Raw genomic sequence first — 23,047 nt, 5'->3', positions numbered from 1 at the left:
TTTTTCTGTATCAGCATATGACAAATTCTGTATTATTGTGTACCATAAAATGGATGCTCAACAAATAATAATTTCCATAATAAATCATAATGATGTGAAGCAAGTAAATTTTTTCAGTATTTGGTTTGGTTTTAGTCTGTGTTTCATCAAGGGAATTTTATCGCAATTTTACTTTTTATCAGTTTTATTGCTATTAAACTGACAGCATTTATCAGGCTACCTTCCATTAGGAAAGTGGTGCACTCAGCGACTGTGATATTATTTATAAATTATAGAGTGCAGCAATCAGTCGTTCTTTTTTTTGCAAGTTTCATTTGGCAAATCCAGATGTTAGCTAGTGCCTAGCCATTATCAATGTACTATTTTCTAATCTCGACTCATATCAGTTCCCTGTTGTTCGGGAGTCAGTCACAGTTCTGACACAATTTTCAGACTCCACAAAAGAGCCACAAGAATTATAACCAAAAATACTAGTCAAGCTCATTGTAAAGATCTGTTCAGAACACTGGGGATTTTAACTGCTCCATGTGAATACATATACCAGTCAGTTGTACGTATCGAAAATAACATTGGTAATTACTGCACAAACAGCTCTGTCCATGACCCTGCAACAAGAGATAGACTCAACTTACATTTACCAAGAAAAAATAAACATAAAACTCAAAACAGCATTTTCTAGCAAGGAATAAAACTGTACAATAAATTACCAAACGAGACTAAAGAAATTGCAAAAATACACTTATTTAAAAAGGCAGCCAAAAAGTACCTGTTATGCAATACATTTTATACGTTGAAGGATTACTTAGCTAAAACAGAGTAGGGGTTGATAAAAAATGTTATACAAATAAATAATAATAATGATTATAAAAAACATTCCACATAACACCTTCACTTTGCTCTTTTCCTTCTTTTTATCCTTTCTACAAATACTTACCCCCAAGCAATGCATAGCACAATACTAACACCTCTTCCTCTTTCTGAGCTCAACATCTCACTCATTATGGAGAGATGCGGACTCAGCTTTTCAGGATAGCAAATGGGCAGTTGCAGTACAGAAAATGGCCCAGCGATCACCAGTGTGTGTGTGTGTGTGTGTGTGTGTGTGTGTGTGTGTGTAGTATTATGAAACAATGTGTGTATAGTGTGTGCAGTGACTGATAGTGAGATATGAGTGAACAACCTGACATTACATTATTCAATAAGTTATTTGTAAAAAAAGTATTGTATACCAGGAGTAAATCTAATGTTTGTCTCTAACTAGAAGTCTGTAAATATATGTGTATACGAATTAGCTTATTTGAAATTGATCTATAAATATTTTTGACATGTCCTATATCCTTGTAAAAAGAGATCCACGGGTGAATAATCTACTACTACTACTACTACTACACGTGAAAGACTCCCGCTCCTTCAACAAGATCTTCAGTCGCTCTCGTCGTTCCATAATGTCCTCTTTGCACAGAGGTACATAAACAAAACTGTTTGAGTTGCTCTTTCACCTGATGTCTTATTTATAATGTAAATTGACTGTGTGGAATACTACAAAGCCTTGAAACACACATAATCAACTTGAAACACTTTGTATACTGAAAACAGTTGAGGACTCCATGCAAGTTGAGATTACGTGACTTGAATTGACATAACAGATGTGAATGCACCCTATGACCCTAACGTGATGGTACCGTAAACTCCAGTGTGAATTGGCCTTAAATAGATGGTGATAAAAGTGAGACATTAACAACTATATTTCACAATTGCTTTGCCTTCGTTATGCAATTTACCATGTTATGGTTGAAACTACCTTAGCATCACCGTACAGTATCATAAAGACATCGTGAAAAACAAAATGTTGTTGTATCCTTTCTCATCGATATTCTCGACTTCGTTTAGGATTTTGCCGTTTCGATAGTTACAGGTTAAAGTCGATAAAATTTAAATATTTCGATGCTGCGATTACATTAACTTTGGAGGACGCTTGTTGCTTGTCTCGTTGAGTCACAACGGGAGGGTGGAGATGTGTTTTGTTTATGTTTTGTAGGTGGGGAAGGACCAGGTGGATAATCACTGGAAGGATCGAATTGGCGAGATATTCCACTAACAAAAATGCACAAGTTATACATATTTTACGCCGTTTTGGCTACAGTATTCTCTGTTGGTACGTTACGTTAATTAAACAGCTTTTATATGGGTGTGGTGTGTCACTAAAGTGTGTGTAGCATTTGGCGCTAGCGTTTGTATTCTTGTTAATCTGCATGACAGTCTTTAAAATAGTACATGTTAATAAAGCGAGTGATTAAATTTCAAAGAGTCGATGTTTTACTGGCATGACATTTAGTTGTGTGTTATGATATTAATGACGGAGCGATAAACAAATATACCTAATCTCATAGACATTTCTGATCTCATATATGTATTATTCACAAATAATAACTTTTGAAAATGTAAACAGATAAAAGTTTGAGGGTCATTCCATGGTCGCGGACATAAAGTGTTACAGTCATGGTCTTTTTGCGAGCTGTACATAGGGGGAAGTAATATATTGGTTGACTCTTGTCAATCTTTATTGGTACAGACCTCAAGCTGACAAGCAATATTCAAGTACTGCTCAAACAATTGTTTTGTAAGCTACCTCCGTTTTGGGTGAACAACATTTTCTTGAGGAGAATGTCAGTCTGGCATCCGCCTCACCTACAGTTAGTTTTATGTGATGGCTCCACATTAATTCGATCTGCATCCATACACCTATGTATTTTTTTGGCTCTGACTGCTTTCACTGATTGTTCTTTAATCATGTAAGCCTAAACATACACTAATGGATCCTTCTGCCTACTTAGCTCAGTGTATTATATTTGTTTGTTGAGGTTCAATTAATAATCTACGCACCAAGCATCGATCCTCTGCAAGTCTTCCTGCATTCACTGCGAGTTTTTAGTGTTGTGACTTCTCTGTTTATAACAGTATCATCTGAAAGCAGCTTCGTGGAACTTCTGGAACTCGCAGAGATCATAATGTAGGGCATAATGACCATATAATGCTCCCTTTGGGTACACCCTAAGTTAATTTTACGTCTGAAGATTTCTTTCCATTGAGAATGACATGCTCTGTTATGTTTGCTAGAAACTCATCAGACTAATCACACAACTGATCTACTATATCGTACATTCATATTTTGTACATTAGGTGGCAATGTAGCCTTTTGGAGGTCAAGGAACCCTGCATCAACTTGGATGCTGGCATCTAATGTGTTCTGGGTCTCATGGATGAACTGAATGAGTTAGGTTTCACATGATCATTGTCATTGTTTTCCGAACCCGTGTTGATTCCAACAGAGGAGATTATCAGTCTCCAGAAAAGTAATAATACATGCCGGCCGCGGTGGTCTAGTGGTTCTAGGCGCGCAGTCCGGAACCGCGGGACTGCTACGGTCGCAGGTTTGAATCCTGCCTCGGGCATGGATGTGTGTGATGTCCTTAGGTTAGTTAGGTTTAAGTAGTTCTGAGTTCTAGGGGACTGATGACCACAGAAGTTAAGTCCCATAGTGCTCAGAGCCATTTGAACCATCATAATACACTAGCTTAAACGAAATGTAATTGGATCCCTTCAGGTCCAGTGGCCTTTCCCCTGTTGAACAATTTCAGTTGTTTTCTATCCTGTGGTAGCAGTTTTATTATTTGGTTTAGTATTTCATCTTTCTCTTTGTTATCCTCTGTATTGGTGTCTGTCATTATGGTCAGAGAGTGTCTGGACAGATTGGATTTGATCTGGTTATAGATTTAACATGAGACCAAAACTTCTTAGGATTTTCTGTCAAGGTGGTAGATGGAATTTTACTTCCAAATTCATCGAATGCTTCGTGCATGCTCTCCTTATTTTAATTTTGGTTTCATTCAGTTTTGTTTCTCCACGAGGCTTTGGCTATGTTTAAATTTGCCGTTAAGCTCTCCTTGCTTTTGTAGCAGCTTTTTAACATGACTTTCAAACCATGGTGTGTCTCTTGTCCCTCACAACTTTTTGCGGCACATATCTGCCTAAGGTGCCTACTTTTGAACTATGTCCATTCATGCTTGAATTTTTCATGTTGGCTGCTCACGTAATCTGAAATCAGTTTCTTGTTGCTCTTTCAAAGAAGAAATATTATCCTACCTTTCTTTACATTCCCATTTACAGCTGTATTCAGTGAGGCTGTAAGGGCCTTGTGATCACTGATTTCTTGTTCTGTGCTAACAGTCAAAAAATTCAAGCCTGTCGGTTTCTATTTTCGTGACTCAGTTCTCTGATTAGCTGCTCAAAGTAATTTTTTGGAAAAGGCATTTACAATATTTTCACAATTCCCTTTCCCTGCTACCAAAATATCTGCCAAGCGCTGTAATACAACGATGAAATTTATGAGAAATCTTCTACAAATTTCCCCTCAAATGTTCCACCGCCATTGCTCGTGAGGTAGGGGTTTTATAAAAGCATCTGATGACAATGTTTGGTCCATTTTTAATATATACCATGCCTGCTTTGCCTCACGTATTTGATATTAATTCTTCTACAATACTTAGGAAATTATTAGTAGAAATACTTGCATTTACTGCATCACACAGTACATTCACTCAGTTGAATGGTGATTTATTTTGTGCAGTAAAAGATTACTACTTTCCTTTATCACTTTAATCTTTGTACTTAATTTTATTGTAAGAATTGTATATTCTAGTCATTACATTAAAATTTATGGGCCACTTTGTATTGTCATAGTTTTTGTACAATGCAACATTTACAACTTTTACCTGTTATGACATTTTGGTATACAACTTCTTTTAACTGATTTAGTTATTTGCAGTTTTGCGTGTTGTTTTTATTTGGTTGTAGGAAATAATTTACAAATTGGCAGACTTATATGCAAAAAGTGAATTGATTTGTAAATTAGTTCTTGGTCCTTATATACAATAACACATTCTCTGTCCTTCACATTTTTCTCAAGCCTTTCCCCCTCTCCCCGATCAAGACTTCCGACTGGTTTGATGTGGCCCACCATGAGTTCCTCTCCTGTAGCAACATCATCTCACAGTAGGACTTGCATCCAATGTCCTCAATTATTTGTTGAATATATTTCAATCTTTGCTTTCCTATACAGTTTTTAACCTCTACAGCTTCCTCAAGTATCGTGGAAGTTATTCCTTGGTGTCTTAACACAATTTCTCTCTTACTGTCACTGCTTCTTGTCATCATTTTCCACATGTCCCTTCTGCAACATTTCTGTGGACAACATCCTCATCTCATATGTTATCAGTCCACATCCTAGTGCACCACATTTCAAGCATTTTGATCCTCTTCTTCTTAGCTTCTCCCACAGTCCATGCTTCACTTCCAAACAATGCTTCACTACAGACACACACTCGTAGAAATTTCTCCCCCAAATTAAGGCCAGTTTTGGCTACTAATGTCTGCTTTTTATATTCTCCTTGCTTTGTCCGTTGTGTTATTTTGCTTCCAAGGTATTACAATTCCTTCACTTCATCTTCTTTGTGGTTACCAATTTTAATGTTGAGTTTATCGCTGCTCCTGTTTCTGATACTCCTCATTGCTTTTGTTTTCCCATCCGTAGTGTGTGCTCATTAGACTCTTCATTCCATTCAGTGATGACCTGTAATTCTTCCTTACTTTCATTGAGGATAAGAATGTCATCAGCAAATCTTATTGTGATATTATTTCACCCCATATTTGAACTCACTCCTGAACAAATCATTATTTCCATCATTCTTCTTTGAAGTACATTTGTGAAAAAAAAGAGTACATCCCTGTTGTACACGATATTTAACCCAAGAGCTTTGCTCTTTGTCTTCAATTCATATTGTTCCATCCTGGTTCTTACACATATAGTTTATAACCTGTCATTCCCTGTAGCTTACACCTATTTTTGAGAGGTTTTTGAATATATTGCTCCATTTTACTTTATAAAGCCCTTTTTCTACGTTACACATTCTGTGATTTGAGTCTTTATTTTTCTTAATAAATCTTACTTCCATTATCAAGGGGAACACCAGAATTACCTCTCTGGTGCTTTTACTATCCATAAAGCTGAATTAATAGTCAAACAGATCCTCAGTTTTCTTTTCCATTCTTCTGTATACCTATTATTCTTGACAGCAAACTGGATGCATGAGATGTTAAGCTGATTGCATAATAGTTATTGCATTTATATGCCCCTGCCATCTCCAGGATCGTGTGGATATACGTTTTTGAAGGCATGGTGCTATATGTCTCCAGACTTGTAGATTCTATAAACCAACTTGAACAGTTGTATGATTGCCTCTTTCCCACAGATATTTTAGAAATTCCAAAGGAATCTTATCTATGCCTTCTGTCTTATTCAATCACACTACAGATTCTGACTCTAATACTGCATCCAATATGTCATCCACATCGACTCCCATTTATTCTTCTATCATTAGATCATTCCTTCACCTTGTAGCAGCCTTCAATGTATTCCTTTCCACCTATCAGCTATCTCCTTTGCATTTAATGTGGAAATTCCTCTTGCACTCTTAATGTTGCTATGTCTGCTTCTGTCTTCACCAAAGGTTGTTGTGACTTTCCTACATTCTGAATCATGTCCTTCCGACAACCGCTTATTTTTCAGTTTCTTCACATTTTCCCTGCTGCTATTTCATCTTGGCTTTCCGTTTCTGTACTTTTCCTTCTTTAATCAGTTGAAATATTTTTTCTGTTACCCAAGATTTCTTTGCTGTTAATTTCTTTGTAAGTATATTGCTCTGTCCAACTTCTCTGATTGCCCTTTTTAAAGATGCCCATTCTTCTTCAGCTGAACTACCTGTTGTGATATTCATCATTTTACTGTTGTCTGCCTCAATAGCTGAGTGGTCAGTGTGGTGAAACACCAAACAAAGGGGACCGGGTCGGAGATTTTCTCCACTCGGGGACTTGATATTGTGTTGTCTTCATCATCATATCATCCCAATCGACACACAAGTTGCCGAAGTGGCATCAACTAAAAAGACCTGCAGCCAGCGACCGACAGGGGCCCTAGCCACACAACATTTCATTTCATTTTGTTAGACTATCTAAAGCCTTGGTAAACATCAAATGCACCTCATCATCCCTCAATACTTCACATTAATTACTCTGAGCGATTCTCTTAACCTTCATCCTACTCTTCATCGTTACTGTTTGTGGTCCGAGTCTACTCCTGTACACGCCATACAGTACAATATCTGATTTTGGAATCTCTACCTGTCCTTCCCCTACAACAGCACTCCTGTCTTCCAAGATTATTAGATTTTCACCTCCCTTTAGATAACAAAATAATATATTCTGTATCTTCTGTTTTGTTTGTGACACCGGCATGTATATTGGGACTATGGTTGTTGGTCCTGATGACAGTAATCCTATCACAGTATTGTTCGACGCAACTCTCTCTCGCTCTCTATCTCTCTCTCTCTCTCTCTCTCTCTCTCTCTCTCTCTCTCTCTCTCTCTCTCTCTCTCTCTCTCTGACCTGCCTTCTTACTCACATAACAAATTTTTCTCCTGTTATAGCATTTTCTGCTGCGGTTGATATTAGCCTATATTTGTCTGACCGGAAATCCTTCTCTTCTTGCCATTTCACTTCACCGACCCACCGCTATGTCTATATTAGGCATCTGAGTTTCCATTTTCAGATATTGTACTTCCCTACCACATTACATGCTGACTCTTAGAATATTACCCTGTTGTTGGTTAATGAATCTTCTTCTCAAGGTTAGAATGGGGAACTATGTGAAATCATTTGCCAGTGAAGAGGTCATCATGACACTTTTTCAGTTACATTCCACATGTCCTGTGGGTACACATTGTGCCTCTTCAATCCAATGGTTTCCAATGTGTTCTGCATCATCATGCCTTTGACCATTGGTGATTCTTGCTGCTTTTAGAAGCAATTTCCCACCCTAAGGCCGAGAGGAAGCCTGTAACCTCCAGCCGTTCCTCCACCCTCTTTGACAAGGCCATAGGCAGAAGATTGGTATTTTCAGTTGTGATGGTATTAACAAGCTCACTGTTTTACATGGTTAAATCTGTAAGATGCTACGATATTCAGTTTCACTAGTTGTTCCTCGTGGTCATACAGTGCATTGACAGTGGATCACAGTTAAATATTTTATCAGGGACTGTCCGTGAGTGTGTGTAGATTTTGATTTTGTCCTTACTTACGTAGCTCAACAAAATAACTTTGATCCAAACATAGGAGAAAAATATACAAGAAAATTATTTAAACCTGAATCCACTAAGATCCATAAAAAACATGAAATTAACAAAAGAAATACCCACAAAAAAAGTTCAAATACATACCGCAAACTTACATAGGACAAATGTCCAATGAACTAAACATGGTACTAAAGAAGACAGCAGTTAAATTCACTTACAAAACCAGACACAACCTCAGCACGTAAATCCATTCTGATCAAGCAAAACCATCAGTACAAACACAATCAGGCGTATATAAAATAAATTGTATGAACTGTGGTAAATTCTAGGTTGGACAGACATACAGAAATTTTCAAATTAGCTACAGAAAACACAAGAATTAGTGACAGAAATCAATCCACATTCTTCAACCATTTAAAAACAGAAAATCACGAAATCTTAGGTATAACATCAGTGGGATTTAAAATGAATGTTTTGGATGAAATGGATCACAATTTGTTTGAGGTGAGAGGAATGGGATAGATAGCCATGCACTCTTGGTCGTACATATAGGAATTGGATTTTTAAGGAATGAGAGATATCCTACTGTTGTTAGTGTTGCAGTTTTGGGCCCCAGAATTTCATGGAACAAACAACTTTTGCAACATTGTGCACTCTACCTCTTTCATATTTCTTAAAGGTCCCAAATCCCATTATTGAGTATCTTGATTGAGATTGGTTTGCATACTGCAATACTGGACTTGCATTCAGAGCACAGAAGTTCAAATTCCTATCTGACCATTTGGTTTTTTGTGGTTTCCCAAATGTGTTCCTGTGAAAAATATTTCCTTCCCCTATCGAGCTTGTGTTCCATCTCTAATCATTGATGGGACACCAAGGCCTAATCTGCCTTCTTTCCTGATTTACATACTCCATAGTTTTATTTTGAATATGATTTAGAATTACATATAATTTTAAATTCTTGTGTTTTTTTTATTATTCTTTTTGCAGGTAGTGGAGGTTGGAATCCTTTCAAGCTCTATTGTTATCGTTGTGTTTCTACTCACCCAGGGTGTGGTGACAAATTTAATTGGTTATGGTACTGGGGTGAAATTTGCCCAGAACCTAATGATGTGTGTGTAAAGCTAATAGAAAGAAAAGGAGGTTAGTAATTAATATAATTTATTTATTTTGTAATGTGCAGTATACTTTAAATGTAATTTATCATTACAATGGCCACGTAGGTATAAATTTGTTGCAGTGTGGTTCACTTTCGTATGGAAAGTTCAAAATATCTGAACACAAATTTTTTTGTGTATATTTAAACATTGAAAGTCCAGGGTGCAATAACAAAAATATTATGAAAATGGAGGCTTGCTAATCACCAAATAGAGGAGGTGTTGAGTGTCACAGACAACCACAACAAAAAAAGTGCTATATATTTTAGCTTTTGGCCAAAAGGCCTTCTTCTGAAGTAGAAAGCACTCACATTTACCCAAGCACAAGCTGCAGTTGGACTGTGTGTGTGTGTGTGTGTGTGTGTGTGTGTGTGTGTGTGTGTCATGCTTTTGTAAATTTGTGTGCACTTTCTACTTCAGAAGCAGACATTTCATTGAAACCCAAAATGTGTGGCAGTCTTTTTATTGTGACTGTCTGCAACTCAGCATTGCCTTTTTGTGTGGTAAGCAATTTGTAACATACAACAAGTATTAACACAATAATGCGCTCTATTTGTACAAGTATTTTGTGCAAAGTAAATCATACATCAAGTTACCTTCCATTAGGAACGTGTAATGCACTCAACGACTCTGATATGACTTTCAAAATGATGGAGCACAGCAATCAGTCATGCTCTCCTTGCAGTTATCATCAAAGCAAATCTAGATCACAGCTAGTGCCTAGCCATTATCAATGCACTATTTCACAGTTTCAATACATGTCCTAGTATGTCAGTCACCTGTTGTTTGGGCTCCTGTGACAGTTCATTCAAGGCTCTTCAATTCTTTCAAGTGTCTTGAATGAATTGTGACAGACCCCCCCCCCCCCCCCGGCAGGTCCAGGGGTTAGAACAGGCCCAAGGTATTCCTGCCTGTTGTAAGAGGTGACTAAGAGTCTCACATGTTTTGGCCTTTATGTGATGGTCCCCTGTAGGGTTTGACCTCCATTTTTCAAAATTTTCCCAGTGAGTGAGCAAATTGGGGAAGGGCGCCTTACATGGTGCATCGTGCCCATCGTGCATTGAGATCCTTAGCCCACTGTCTCATCGTCACATTACAATCCCTCCCATTCACCATCTCTTGGGTAAGGACACCTTCATGGGCGCATTTTCCACCATGCACTATGCAGTGTCACTTTCTGTGCCGACGATGACCGTGGACTTCTTTGCACCTCATATCCAGTAACCAACTTGTTGTGGTGGGATGGGTTGGGAAATTGTACGGGCGCTGATAACCACGCAGTTGAGCGCCCCACAAACCAAACATCATCATCACCACTTCCCCTCCTGTTGCTCCCACACCACCTACCTCGGGAGCACTGCACCCCCTCACCCCCAATTCATCAGGGACACCAGTCCCCACTTCTCAGCCAGAGAAGTGTAAGTCTTCTTCGGCTCCTCTCACCAGGAAGGGCTCCCTTGGGTCACTCCCTTCCCAGGTTTCTGCTAATGGGAAATATGACACCCACCAATGGCTGAAGAGGCCAAAAGCAGCTCGTCATTTCACACTCATCCTCAGTCCCAGAGACTGATTCAGTGAAGTCATTCCCGCCAGGGAAACCCAAGGAACAGCGCGAGAAATTGAAAAAGAAAACCCCTGAGAACAAGGAATTTGTAGTGGCACCCACACCACTGCTATCTACAAGCTCTGCGTTTGAGGATAGGGTGGAGATTCTGGCATCCGATGTGAATGTGGATCTTGCTGGACCCTCAGACACAATGAATATAGACTGCTCAGGCAAAAAGTCAGTGGCAGCAGGTGACGCTGAGGCATAAACTGCCTCATTGAATGTTCCATGCCTTCCCAGTCTCACGATGATGTCATCCTCCAGTGGAATTGCAGCAGTTTTTTTCCACCACCTGGCTGAGCTACAGCAACTGTTAAGCTTTACACCTGCTTTCTTCATTGCCCTCCAGGAAATCTGGTTCCCAGCAATGCAGACCCCTGCCCTCCGTGGCTATAAGGGATATTACAGGAACCGTAGTGACCATAATTGAGTGTCTGGTGGAGTTTGCTTTTATGTCCTAAACTCAGTCTGTAATGAAACTGTGCCGCTTCAAACCCCTCTTGAAGTTGTGGCTGTCAGAATACGGACGGTGCAGGAAATAACTGTCGGCAATGTATATTTTCCTCCAGATGGTGCAACACCCCTGAAAGTATTAGCTGCACTGATTGATAAACTCCCTAAACCTTTCCTACTTTTGGGAGATTTTAACGCCCATAACCACTTATGGGGTGACACCGTGCTCACTGACTGACGCAAAGATGTCGAAACTTTACTGTCTCAGTTCGATCTCTGCCTCTTCAATACTGGGGCCACCACACATTTCATTGTGGCTCGAGGTAGTTACTCGGCCATTGATTTATCAATTTGCAGCCCAGGACTTCTCCCATCTATCCACTGGAGAGCACATGATGACCTGTGTGTTAGTGACCACTTCCCCATCTTCCTGTCACTGCCCCGGCGTCAGGCCCACAGACGCCTGCCCAGATGGACTTTAAACAAGGCGGACTGGGAATCTTTCACCTCTGCTGTCACAGTTTACTCTCCCCCACATGGTAACATTGATGTGATGGTTGAGCAGGTGGCTACCACAATCGTTTCTGCAACAAAAAACGTGATCCCTTGCTCTTTAGGGTGCCCCCGGTGTAAGTCAGTCTCTTGGTGGTCGCCAGAAGTTGCTGAGGCAATTACAGTGTGTCAGCGAGCTCTACAGCGACATACCCGACATCCTTCCCTAGAGCATCTGATAGCCATTAAGCGGCTCCATGCACATGTATACCAGCTTATAAAATGACGGAAACAGGAGTGTTGGGACCATTGGGTGCCATACGTCAACTTCCCAAGTCTGGACAAAGATCAGATGTCTTTTTGGGAACCAGACTCCAACAGGTGTCCCTGGTGTTACCATCAAAGGCGTGCTATGTACTGGCGCAACCGCGATTGCTGAGCTCTATGCTCGAGCCTCTGCGTCAGAGTACTACCTCCCAGCCTTTCGCCCCCTCAAATGGCGGATGGAAAGGAAAGTCCTCTCGCTCACTACATGCCACAGTGAACACAATAATGCTCCATTTACAGAGTGGGAGCTCTTCAGCGCACTTTCACATTGCCCCAACACAGCTCCTGGGCCAGATCGGATCCACAGTCAGATGATTAAACATCTCTCGTCTGACTTCAAGCGCCATTACGTCGTGATCTTCTACTGGATCTGGTGGGATGAAGTCTTTCCAGCACCATTGTTCCAGTGCTCAAACCCGGCGAAAACCTGCTTCATGTGGATAGCTATTGGACCATCAGCCTCACCAATGTTCTTTTTAAGCTGCTGGAACGTATGGTGTGTTGGCAGCTGGGTTGGGTCCTGGAGTCCTGCAGCTTCCGCAAGGTGCGCTCTACCACTGATAATCTTGTGTCTTGTGTCCCTCGAGTCTGCCATCCGAACAGCCTTTTTCAGACACCAACACCTTGTTGCTGTCTTTTTTTTTTACGTACGCAAAGCGTATGACACCATCTGGCAACATCATATTCTTGCCACATTATACGGGTGGGTTCTCCAAGGCCTGCTCCCGATTTTTATTCAGAATTTCCTGTTGCTCCATACTTTCCGTGACCAAGTTGGTGCCTCCCATAGTTCCCCCCATATCCAGGAGAATGGAGTTCCGCAGGGCTCTGTATTGAGTGTGTCTCTATTTTTAGTGGCCATTAATGGTCTAGAAGCAGCTGTAGGGCCGTCGGTCTCACCCTCTCTGTATGCAGATGACTTCTGCATTTCGTACTGCTCCACCAGTACAGGTGTTGCTGAGCAGCGCCTACAGGGAGCCATCCACAAGGCGCAGTCATTTGCTCTCACCCACGGCTTCCAGTTTTTGGCCACTAAGTCATGTGACATGCACTTCTGTTGGTGGTGTACCGTTCATCTGGAACCAGAACTTTACCTTCATGATGATCAACTCACTGTAGTAGAGACATATCGATTCTTAGGACTGGTTTTCGATGCCTGATTGACTTGGCTACCTCTCCTTTGTCAGCTTAAGCGAAAATGCTGGCAGCACATCAATGCCCTCTGCTGCCTGAGCAACACCACCTGGGGTGCAGATTGCTCTACTCTGCTGCAGCTCTACAAAGCCCTTGTTCAATCCCGCCTTGACTATGGGAGCCTGATTTATGGTCCTGTGGTGCCCTCAGCTGTACTCGACCCAGTGCACCACTGTGGCATTCACCTAGCGACAGGAGCTTTTAGAACGAGTCCAGTGACCAGTGTCCTGGTGGAGGCCGGAGTCCCTCCATTGCAGATCCAACGTGCCAACTGCTTGCCAGTTACGTTGCACACATTTGTAGCTCATCTTTAGCCATCTCCTTTTTCCACCCACAGCAGTTCCTCTCCTGCATTGGCAGCCCAGGTCAGGGCTAATGATCACGATTCGCATGTGATCCCTCCTGTCTGAACTGGAGTCCTCCCCTTTACCACCTCCCATCCAGCTCTGTCTGCATACACCTCCATGGTGTACACCTAGGCCACACATTCGTCTGCACCTTTTGCATGACGCTAAGGACTCAGTTACTCCTGTCGCTCTCCGCTGTCACTTCTCTCAATTTTTGACGTGTTTGGGGGCTCTGAAGTGGTTTACACCAATGGCTCGATGGCTTATGGTCATGTTGGCTTCGCCTACATCCACAGAGGCCATCTTGAACAGCATTCCTTGCCTGATAGCTGCAGTGTATTCACTGTAGAGCTGGTGGCCATCTCTCATGCACCATGCTCACAGGTATGTCCAATGTTCGGGCAATTCCCTGTGCACTACACATTTGCACAGCACCACTCATCTCCTCCTGCATTGCTGTGGCCACTAACAGCCGTGTATTCCCGGCGTGGTCAGGGATTTTCACCTGCCTCGAGATGACTGGGTGTTTGTGTTGTCCTCATCATTTCATCATCATCCAGGAAAGTGGCGAAATTGGACTGAGCAAAGGTTGGGAAAATGTACGGGCGCTGATAACCACGCAGTTGAGTGCCCCACAAACCAAACATCATCATCATCAACAGCCGTGTACTGCAAGTCTCTAGAGGAGCGAAAGGTTCCAAATGATTGTAAAAGAGCACAGGTAATCCCAGTCTTCAAGAAGGGTTGTTGAGCAGATGCACAAAACTATTGACCTAAATCTCTGATGTTGATCTGTTGTAGAATTCTAGAACATGTTTTTTGCTTGAGTATCATTTCATTTTTTGAAACCCAGAATCCACTCTGTAGGAATCAACATGGATTCCGGAAACAGCGATCGTGTGAGACCCAACTCGCTTTATTTGTTCATGAGACCCAGAAAATATTAGATACAGGCTCCCAGGTAGATGCTATTTTCCTTGACTTCCGAAAGGCATTCGATACAGTTCCGCACTGTCGCCTGATAAACAAAGTAAGAACCTATGGAATATCAGACCAGCTGTGTGGCTGGATTGAAGAGTTTTTAGCAAACAGAACACAGCATGTTGTTATCAATGGAGAGACGTCTACAGACGTTAAAGTAACCTCTGGCGTGCCACAGGGGAGTGTTGTGGGACCATTGCTTTTCACAATATATATAAATGACCTAGTAGATAGTGTCGGAAGTTCCATGCAGCTTTTCGCGGATGATGCTGTAGTATACAGAGAAGTTTCAGCATTAGAAAATTGTAGCAAAATGCTGGAAGATCTGCAGCAGATAAGCACTTGGTACAGGGAGTGGCAACTGGCCCTTAACATAGACAAATGTAATGCATTGCGAATACATAGAAAGAAGGATCCTTTATTGTATGATTATATGATAGCGGAACAAACACTTGTAGCAGTTACTTCTGAAAAATATCTGGGAGTATGCGTGCAGAACGATTTGAAGTGGAATGATCATATAAAATTAATTGTTGGTAAGGCGGGTACCAGGTTGAGATTCATTGGGAGAGTCCTTAGAAAATGTAGTCCATCAACAAAGGAGGTGGCTTACAAAACACTTGTTCAACCTATACTTGAGTATTGCTCATCAGTGTGGGATCCGTACCAGATTGGGTTGATGGAGGAGATAGAGAAGATCCAAAGAAGAGCGGCGCATTTCGTCACAGGGTTATTTGGTAACCGTGATAGCGTTACGGAGATGTTTAGCAAACTCAAGTAGCAGACTCTGCAAGAGAGGCACTCTGCATCGCGGTGTAGCTTGCTCGCCAGGTTTCGAGAGGGTGCGTTTCTGGATGAGGTATCGAATATATTGCTTCCCCCTACTTATACCTCCCGAGGAGATCACGAATGTAAAATTAGAGAGATTCGAGTGCGCACGGAGGCTTTCAGACAGTCGTTCTTCCCATGAACCATACGCGACTGGAACAGAAAAGGGAGGTAATGACAGTGGCACGTAAAGTGCCCTCCGCCACACGCTGTTGGGTGGCTTGCGGAGCATAAATGTAGATGTAGATGTAGACTCCAGTATATCCTTTCATGCTCCGGGGAATTGTTTCTTCTGTGTACTACAGACTCCTTGAGCTGCCTACAAGATATCGACCAGTGCTACCCTCGCCATCCTTTGGTAGTGTCCATCCATGCCCTGGGCCGGTCCCATCATTCAGTGGTGTTTGTGTGGATCCCAGGATACGTCGGCATCCCAGGCAACGAACTTGTCGACAGGCTGGCCAAACAGGCTATGCAGAAACCGCTTCTGGAGATGTGCATCTCTGAACCGGACATGCATTCAGACTTCTGCCGTAGTGTTTTTCGGCTTTGAGAGATGGCATGGCATAACAGTACATACAACAAACTGTGTTTCATTAAGGAGACTACGAATGTGTGGAAGTCTTCCATGCAGGCCTCTTGCAGGGAATCAGTTGTCCGCATTGGCCATGCTTGGGCGACCCACGGTTACCTCCTGCTCCGTGAAGACCCACCTGAATGTTGGTGAGGTGTTCGGTTGACATTGGCTCATATTCTGGTGCACTATCCCACTTCGGCTGGCCAGCGACGAAATCTTGGGTTACCAGACTCATTCCCACTAATTTCATCTGACAACGCCTCATCGGCTGATTTAGTATTACGTTTTATTCATGAGGGTGGGTTTTATCATTTAATCTAAGTTTTAGCTCATGTTCTTGTCCCTCTGTGTCCTCCATCCTAGTGCTTGTAGGGTGGAGGTTTTAATGTGTTGCAAAGTGGCTGGCTTCTCCTTTTTTATTCTAATGGTCAGCCAGCCATGGTAATCTGCTTTGGTTTTTTTAATCTCTTCGTCCCATTTCTTGCATTTCTGTGGTTTTCTTGTCCTCTTCTGTACATTTACATGTTTTGTTGCCCTTCATCATTCTTGTGATTTTTCCTTTCATTCCATTTTGAGTTGTCAGTCTCGTTTGTTTCATTCTCACACTTGTGGCATTGTTTAATTCGGAACAAAGGATTGGTGACCTCGTAGTTTGGTCCCTTTCCCCCTCTTTTAATCAAACCAACCAACTAACCGTGAAGAAGCCCAAACAACAGGGGATTGATGTGCTAGGACATGTATTGAAACTATGAAATTGTGTATTGATAGTTGCTAGGCACTAACCAAAATCTAGATTTATTTAATAAAGCCTGCAAGGAAAGGACATCTGATTGCTGTGCTCCATTATTTTAAAAGTAAATCATACATATTTCTATAACACTGTTACTTTTGAATTAATTTGAGATATGGGCTGTTTAGGCCACACTTAAGGATCTTTTCTACATAATCGTCACTAACTTTCTGATTTGCGAGTCTGAGTATGAAGTTTTCCTTAATAATAACATAAGTATTTGTAAGTTCTTTTAATTTTAATATCATCGGAGTAGCCTGTAGTGCTTGCTGAGAGTTAATGCTTCTTGAATTCATTGCCTGCATTAGTCTTTCCACCCAGTAATATATTCAAATTTTGTTATAAATGTAAATCACTCATTGCAAGCCCTGGATTATATGATGGATGTGCCAAAATATCCCAAATAACTTTGGGCAGTGCCAGCGTGCTATGCACAGTAATACAATGTATTTTAAATAACTCACAGATTTTACATTGTATGACAGTAAACATCAGCTGTGATAGTGCATCCTCATCACAAAAAATGAACAGGGAGTGGTCCTTTCTTTTCCAATAAACTGTGTCCACAGTTACTCAGTTTGAAATTCAAGGTATGAATTTTCTTCGAGGCTTGTTATCTTTAGCACTGATTGTCACTTATTTTCAAGTTCGTGGTAAGCTGCAAAAGTTTTATCAGCATCACAGTGAATGCAGGAAATTCTTTCATCATTAAAAATAACATCTTCTATGTCAATAGATTACATCATTTATCAATTATTCTTCTTCAGCATTTTTACTCCAATGCCAGGATCTTCTACAGAAGTTCAAACAGAATGTTGTTGTTGTTTTTTTTTTTTTTTTTTACTGTGTCATTAAATCTTGTAGAGCTATGTACATTGTTTTCTTGTTTTTCATGGTGTGTTATAGCCATTGAATTTCATAATGATAATCAGTCAGCATTTTCACTACTCTACCACTGCTGAACCCCCCCCCCCCCCCCCCTCCCACTTTCCGTCCTCTCCTTCTCTCCTTCCAGTCATTGTCATCAGTCGTTGCAGATAAACCACCTTCTTTCATCAACATTAATGCACTTCCATACCCACATCTACATATATAATCTGCAAACCACTGTGAGGTGCATGGCAGAGGGTGCATTGTACCAGTTATTAGAGTTTCTTACAATTCCATTCACATATTCATTGCGATAAGAATGATTGTTTGAATGCCTCGGTGTATGCAGTAATTATTCTAATCTTATCCTCATGGTCCGTATGTGAGCCCGTATGTGAGCAGTATGTAGGGGCTTGTCTATTCCTGGAGTCATCATTTCAAGCCTGTTCTTGAAACTTTATTAACAGACTTTCATGGGCTAGCTTACATATTTCTTAGAGAGTCTTCCAGTTCAGTTCCTTCATATCTCTGTGACACACTCCCAAGTATCAACCAAACTTGTGACCATTTGTACTGTCCTCAGTATACGTTCAATGCCACCTGTTAATATTGTTTGGTACAGGTCCCACACAATTGACCAATATTCTAGAACCAATTGCATGAGTGATTTGTAAGCAGTCTCCTTTGTAGACTGATTGCACTTCCCCAGTATTCTACCATTAAACTGAAGTCCACCACCTGCTTTACCCACAATTATATTAAAATAATTGGCACTATATCATTAAAATTTTGCCTGGCCCTAATGCAGAATATGAATGGAAATTAGTGTCATATTTATTTACTTTAATTACTGAAATTACAAATTTTGTATAACACACTGGTATGGTGCCAAGGTATTGAATAGTCTTTATCCAACTGACGATTTTTTTAAACAAGAGACATTTTTTGTGTTACATGCTTAACTTTTCCTTTTTATCTAGGACATTTACTCTCTGCCTCTCCTGGAAATAAAGCATCATCAAATTTTCTATACAAGTAGAACCTTGGCTTTTATTTAGCCAGGCACTGGAGCTCTACCCTTCTACTGTGGTCTTATTGCACTAGCTTCTACGTAGATTTTCATCTCTGTCATGTTTTCTTATCCTCATTGCCATTCATTTTGAAATTGCTAATGAATTTTCTCATCTTCTTGTCATGATTCAACCTCCTTTTCTCACAGTGTACAAGACTTGTAATATCACGTTTTTTGTCAGCAGTTTTTTAAAGTGTTCCTAAAGAGTTATTACGGGCTTTTTTATCTTTCATCCCTCATTTATGTCAGTGGTTTTTTGTATTTCTGTTTGTTGTTTCTATAAATTTTTATTCACTTCAGACTTTCTACAGCTGCTACTATCATTATGCAATACAATTTTCTCTCTTATTCAGTTTTTGAGTCTGTTTCAGCAGATTTTCACTCCATACAGCCTTTGGTGTTTCAGGTTGGTGTTTCAGGACTGTGAAGAACATTGCTATCTTTTGTGTTTTACACATTTTTGTTGTTTTTTTTCTGTACTATCTTATCAGTGTTAAACCTCTTGGGTTATTCCTTGTTAGTTCAAAAGAGTTGGGTGCTCGGGACCGATGGCCTTTGTAATCTGGTCCCTTCAACCCCCAAACACCAACCAACCAACTTGGGTGCTCTTCTTGTCAATATTCAGTCTACAATACTCCTCTCTCTCTGTCACAACACAATATACAAGAGTGTGGTCACTGAAGTTTAGATCTCTTCCCACTAGCCATGGCACTTGTTTTTGCAGCAAGCACTGCAGTTGGCAATGATTGTATCAATATTTGAGAAGTTCCAGCAAATTTTTGATGTGTGGGGGGATTTAGAGATCAATAATCACTTCTAAACTTAGTTCCAATATGAAATCTTGCAGTTCTAATTCTCACTGCCATTCCTTTGGTGAACAAAATCAGTGGTTTTGTGTTCATATCTATTGTTCTAATACACATGATTTGCACTTCTCCGTATAACAGCTGCAGCTTTGATTTATCTACATGTATTTAAATGTTCTGTGAATAATAGTAATACATGTTCATTATTAGATAATGCCCAACCTGGTCTCTTGTTTCTATGGGCACAACATGATCACAAATCTGGATGATTTTCATTATTTTAAAGACTGTTTTAAAAAAATTTTGTTGCCTTAGGATCTGCTCCTCCTGTTGTCACCTTTTAAATGAAGGACTCCATGGCACAAATAATCTATATTTCCATGTCAATTACAATTTTTCAAACTTTGTGCATGATATCTGTCCTCATACTGTTTATCTGATGGAGGGTTAATCTAACATTGAAAATTAATCAACCTTGTATTTTAAAAAGCTCTGTATAAACAAGTTGGACTCTATTACTTCACCATGTTTATCAGAAACTTATCTCAGAAGGGCCCTCAAGTTTCATACTTCTGTTTGTAATTTCATGCTTTAACTGAATCCTCTCTCATTGTTCAGCTATTTTGATATAAAAATATCCCAACATACAGGAGGCTTATTATTAGGATATCAGACTCTTGTAGTCTTGGTGGTCTGATTGTGTCTTCCCATCGATTGTATATTTGCTCTGGATTGTGGATCTTCTGTTTGCTAAGTTTAGTATGCTTTCACTTGTTCTTGTTGTATATCTTGCATTTGATCCTTTAGTTTCTCTTATGTATTGTTCAGGTTATGTTGTGCTCACCACTTCAGGTAAATATAATGAAAAGGTCACATTCTCAATTCATTTTAGAGTACAGAGAGTGGGTTCAATTTTATGTAATTTAGGGTGACTTTCTTTTCACAGCGAAAGCTGCTTTTATATATTTCTTACTACTTTTGAAGAGTTTCCAAAACTTAAGATTCTTCTTAATAGTTTGGTTATGAAACTCTTCTTATGTCTGCTTATCATTTCCCGTGTTCAATAGAATTCTTTGTATCTTCTTCCAGAATGTCTGTGCTTTTTCTACAGCTCCGTTTCTTTTCTGTGGAAAAAGCACTTTATTTTCTTTGTATGTTTTCCATAAATATGTACATATCTACTTTAATCACTCTTTTTATCAGTGAAGCAACTACTTCTGTACTCAAGTACTTCTTCACCAACTAATATTTTGTTATCATGTATCTGTAGCCTGTGTATTACCTAGCAAAGCAAACTTACGATCCGGCCACAGTGGGAGTATCATTGTGATTACGCTTGAGAACTGCAGGGTGGGGGGTTGGGGAGGAAACAGAGGGATAGAGAAACAATTAAAATCGCTCAAAAGAGGAAAGGCCTCTGGACCTGATGGGATACCAGTTTGATTTTACACAGAGTACGCGAAGGAACTTGCCCCCCTTCTTGCAGCGGTGTACCGTAGGTCTCTAGAAGAGCGTAGCATTCCAAAGGATTGGAAAAGGGCACAGGTCATCCCCGTTTTCAAGAAGGGATGTCAAACAGATGTGCAGGACTATAGACCTATATCTCTAACGTCGATCAGTTGTAGAATTTTGGAACACGTATTGTGTTCGAGTATAATGACTTTTCTGGAGACTAGAAATCTACTCTGTAGGAATCAGCATGGGTTTCGAAAAAGACGGTCATGTGAAACCCAGCTCGCGCTATTCGCCCACGAGACTCAGAGGGCCATAGACACGGGTTCACAGGTAGATGCCGTGTTTCTTGACTTCCGCAAGGCATTCAATACAGTTCCCCACAGTCGTTTAATGAACAAAGTAAGAGCATATGGACTATCAGACCAATTGTGTGATTGGATTGAGGAGTTCCTAGATAACAGGACGCAGCATGTCATTCTCAATGGAGAGAAGTGTTCCGAAGTAAGAGTGATTTCAGGTGTGCCGCAGGGGAGTGTCATAGGACCGTTGCTATTCACAATATACATAAATGACCTGGTGGATGACATCGGAAGTTCACTGAGGCTTTTTGCAGATGATGCTGTGGTGTGTCGAGAGGTTGTAACAATGGAAAATTGTACGGAAATGCAGGAGGATCTGCAGCGAATTGACGCATGGTGCAGGGAATGGCAATTGAATCTCAATGTAGACAAGTGTAATGTGCTGTGAATACACAGAGAGATAGATCCTTTATCATTTAGCTACAAAATAGCAGGTCAGCAACTGGAAGCAGTTAATACCATAAATTATCTGGGAGTACGCATTAGGAGTGATTTAAAATGGAATGATCATATAATGTTGATCGTCGGTAAAGCAGATGCCAGACTGAGATTCATTGGAAGAATCCTAAGGAAATGCAATCTGAAAACAAAGGAAGTAGGTTACAGTACGCTTGCTCGCCCACTGCTTGAATACTGCTCAGGAGTGTGGGATCCGTACCAGATAGGGTTGATAGAAGATATAGAGAAGATCCAACGGAGAGCAGCGCGCTTCGTTACAGGATCATTTAGTAATCGCGAAAGCGTTACGGAGATGATAGATAAACTCCAGTGGAAGACTCTGCAGGAGAGACGCTCAGTAGCTCAGTACGGGCTGTTGTCAAAGTTTCGAGAACATACCTTCACCGAAGAGTCAAGCAGTATATTGCCCTCTCCTATGTATATCTCGCGAAGAGACCATGAGGATAAAATCAGAGAGATTAGAGCCCACACAGAGGCATACTGACAATCCTTCTTTCCACGAACAATACGAGACTGGAATAGAAGGGAGAACCGATAGAGGTACTCAAGGTACCCTCCGCCACACACCGTCAGGTGGCTTGTGGAGTATGGATGTAGATGTAGATGTAGTGTAAAGTCCAGTGCTCTTGTAAATGGAATGCTGTGACATGCTGCACATTTTTAACTGCCCCTGAATGAAGTGGCCATGTAGAACAAGAACAGAAACAGAACATGCAATATTTTGTACATTAGCTGTTCACAATATTTCTCTGGCAGTGTTCATAAAACTACCTTCCCCATTCCCCATGGTGTTGTTATTTTCTACAGCAGTGACTGTTGATTTGTTGTCTGCTGTTTCATTCACAGATGATAATGCTTATTCTTTGTTCAAATCTATGCTCTTTCCTCACTTATCACAGGATCTCTTCTCTAGTAGTCATCAAACGCTTTTTGGTCTTAATAGATGGCTTGAAAAATCTTCTAATGCCACAGTACTAAAATCTAATAACATATCTGAAGAATCAATTTGCCCATTTGGTATAGTGGTTAGTGTTTGTCTAGTAACACTGATGGTGGAGTTGTCTGGAAAGAAGTCCACTCAGTCTTGT

The 23,047-nt window shown here is 40.6% G+C and overlaps 1 protein-coding gene and 1 long non-coding RNA gene across 2 annotated transcripts in view; one reads left to right on the top strand and one right to left on the bottom strand.

Moving 5' to 3' along the window:
- Positions 1–249: 249 nt before the first annotated feature.
- Positions 250–1,876, bottom strand: LOC126094566 (uncharacterized). Its single transcript, XR_007521849.1, has 2 exons — positions 1,782–1,876; positions 250–605 (listed from the first exon to the last, which is right to left on the bottom strand). It is a non-coding gene; the product is annotated as an uncharacterized LOC126094566 (long non-coding RNA).
- Positions 1,877–1,968: 92 nt separating this feature from the next.
- Positions 1,969–23,047, top strand: part of LOC126094565 (uncharacterized) — a 39,705-nt gene continuing 18,626 nt past the window's right edge. The window contains exons 1-2 of the mRNA XM_049909022.1: positions 1,969–2,155; positions 9,177–9,329. Coding sequence (XP_049764979.1) covers positions 2,104–2,155; positions 9,177–9,329 — 205 coding nt within the window. The 5' untranslated portion in view covers positions 1,969–2,103. The remainder of the gene's footprint in view (positions 2,156–9,176; positions 9,330–23,047) is intronic.

The sequence above is a fragment of the Schistocerca cancellata genome, chromosome 8 (assembly GCF_023864275.1).
Source record: "Schistocerca cancellata isolate TAMUIC-IGC-003103 chromosome 8, iqSchCanc2.1, whole genome shotgun sequence".
Taxonomy (NCBI): Eukaryota; Metazoa; Arthropoda; class Insecta; order Orthoptera; family Acrididae; genus Schistocerca; species Schistocerca cancellata.
The sequence above is the reverse complement of the archived record's forward strand: the minus strand, read 5'-3'. Positions and strand labels throughout refer to the sequence as shown.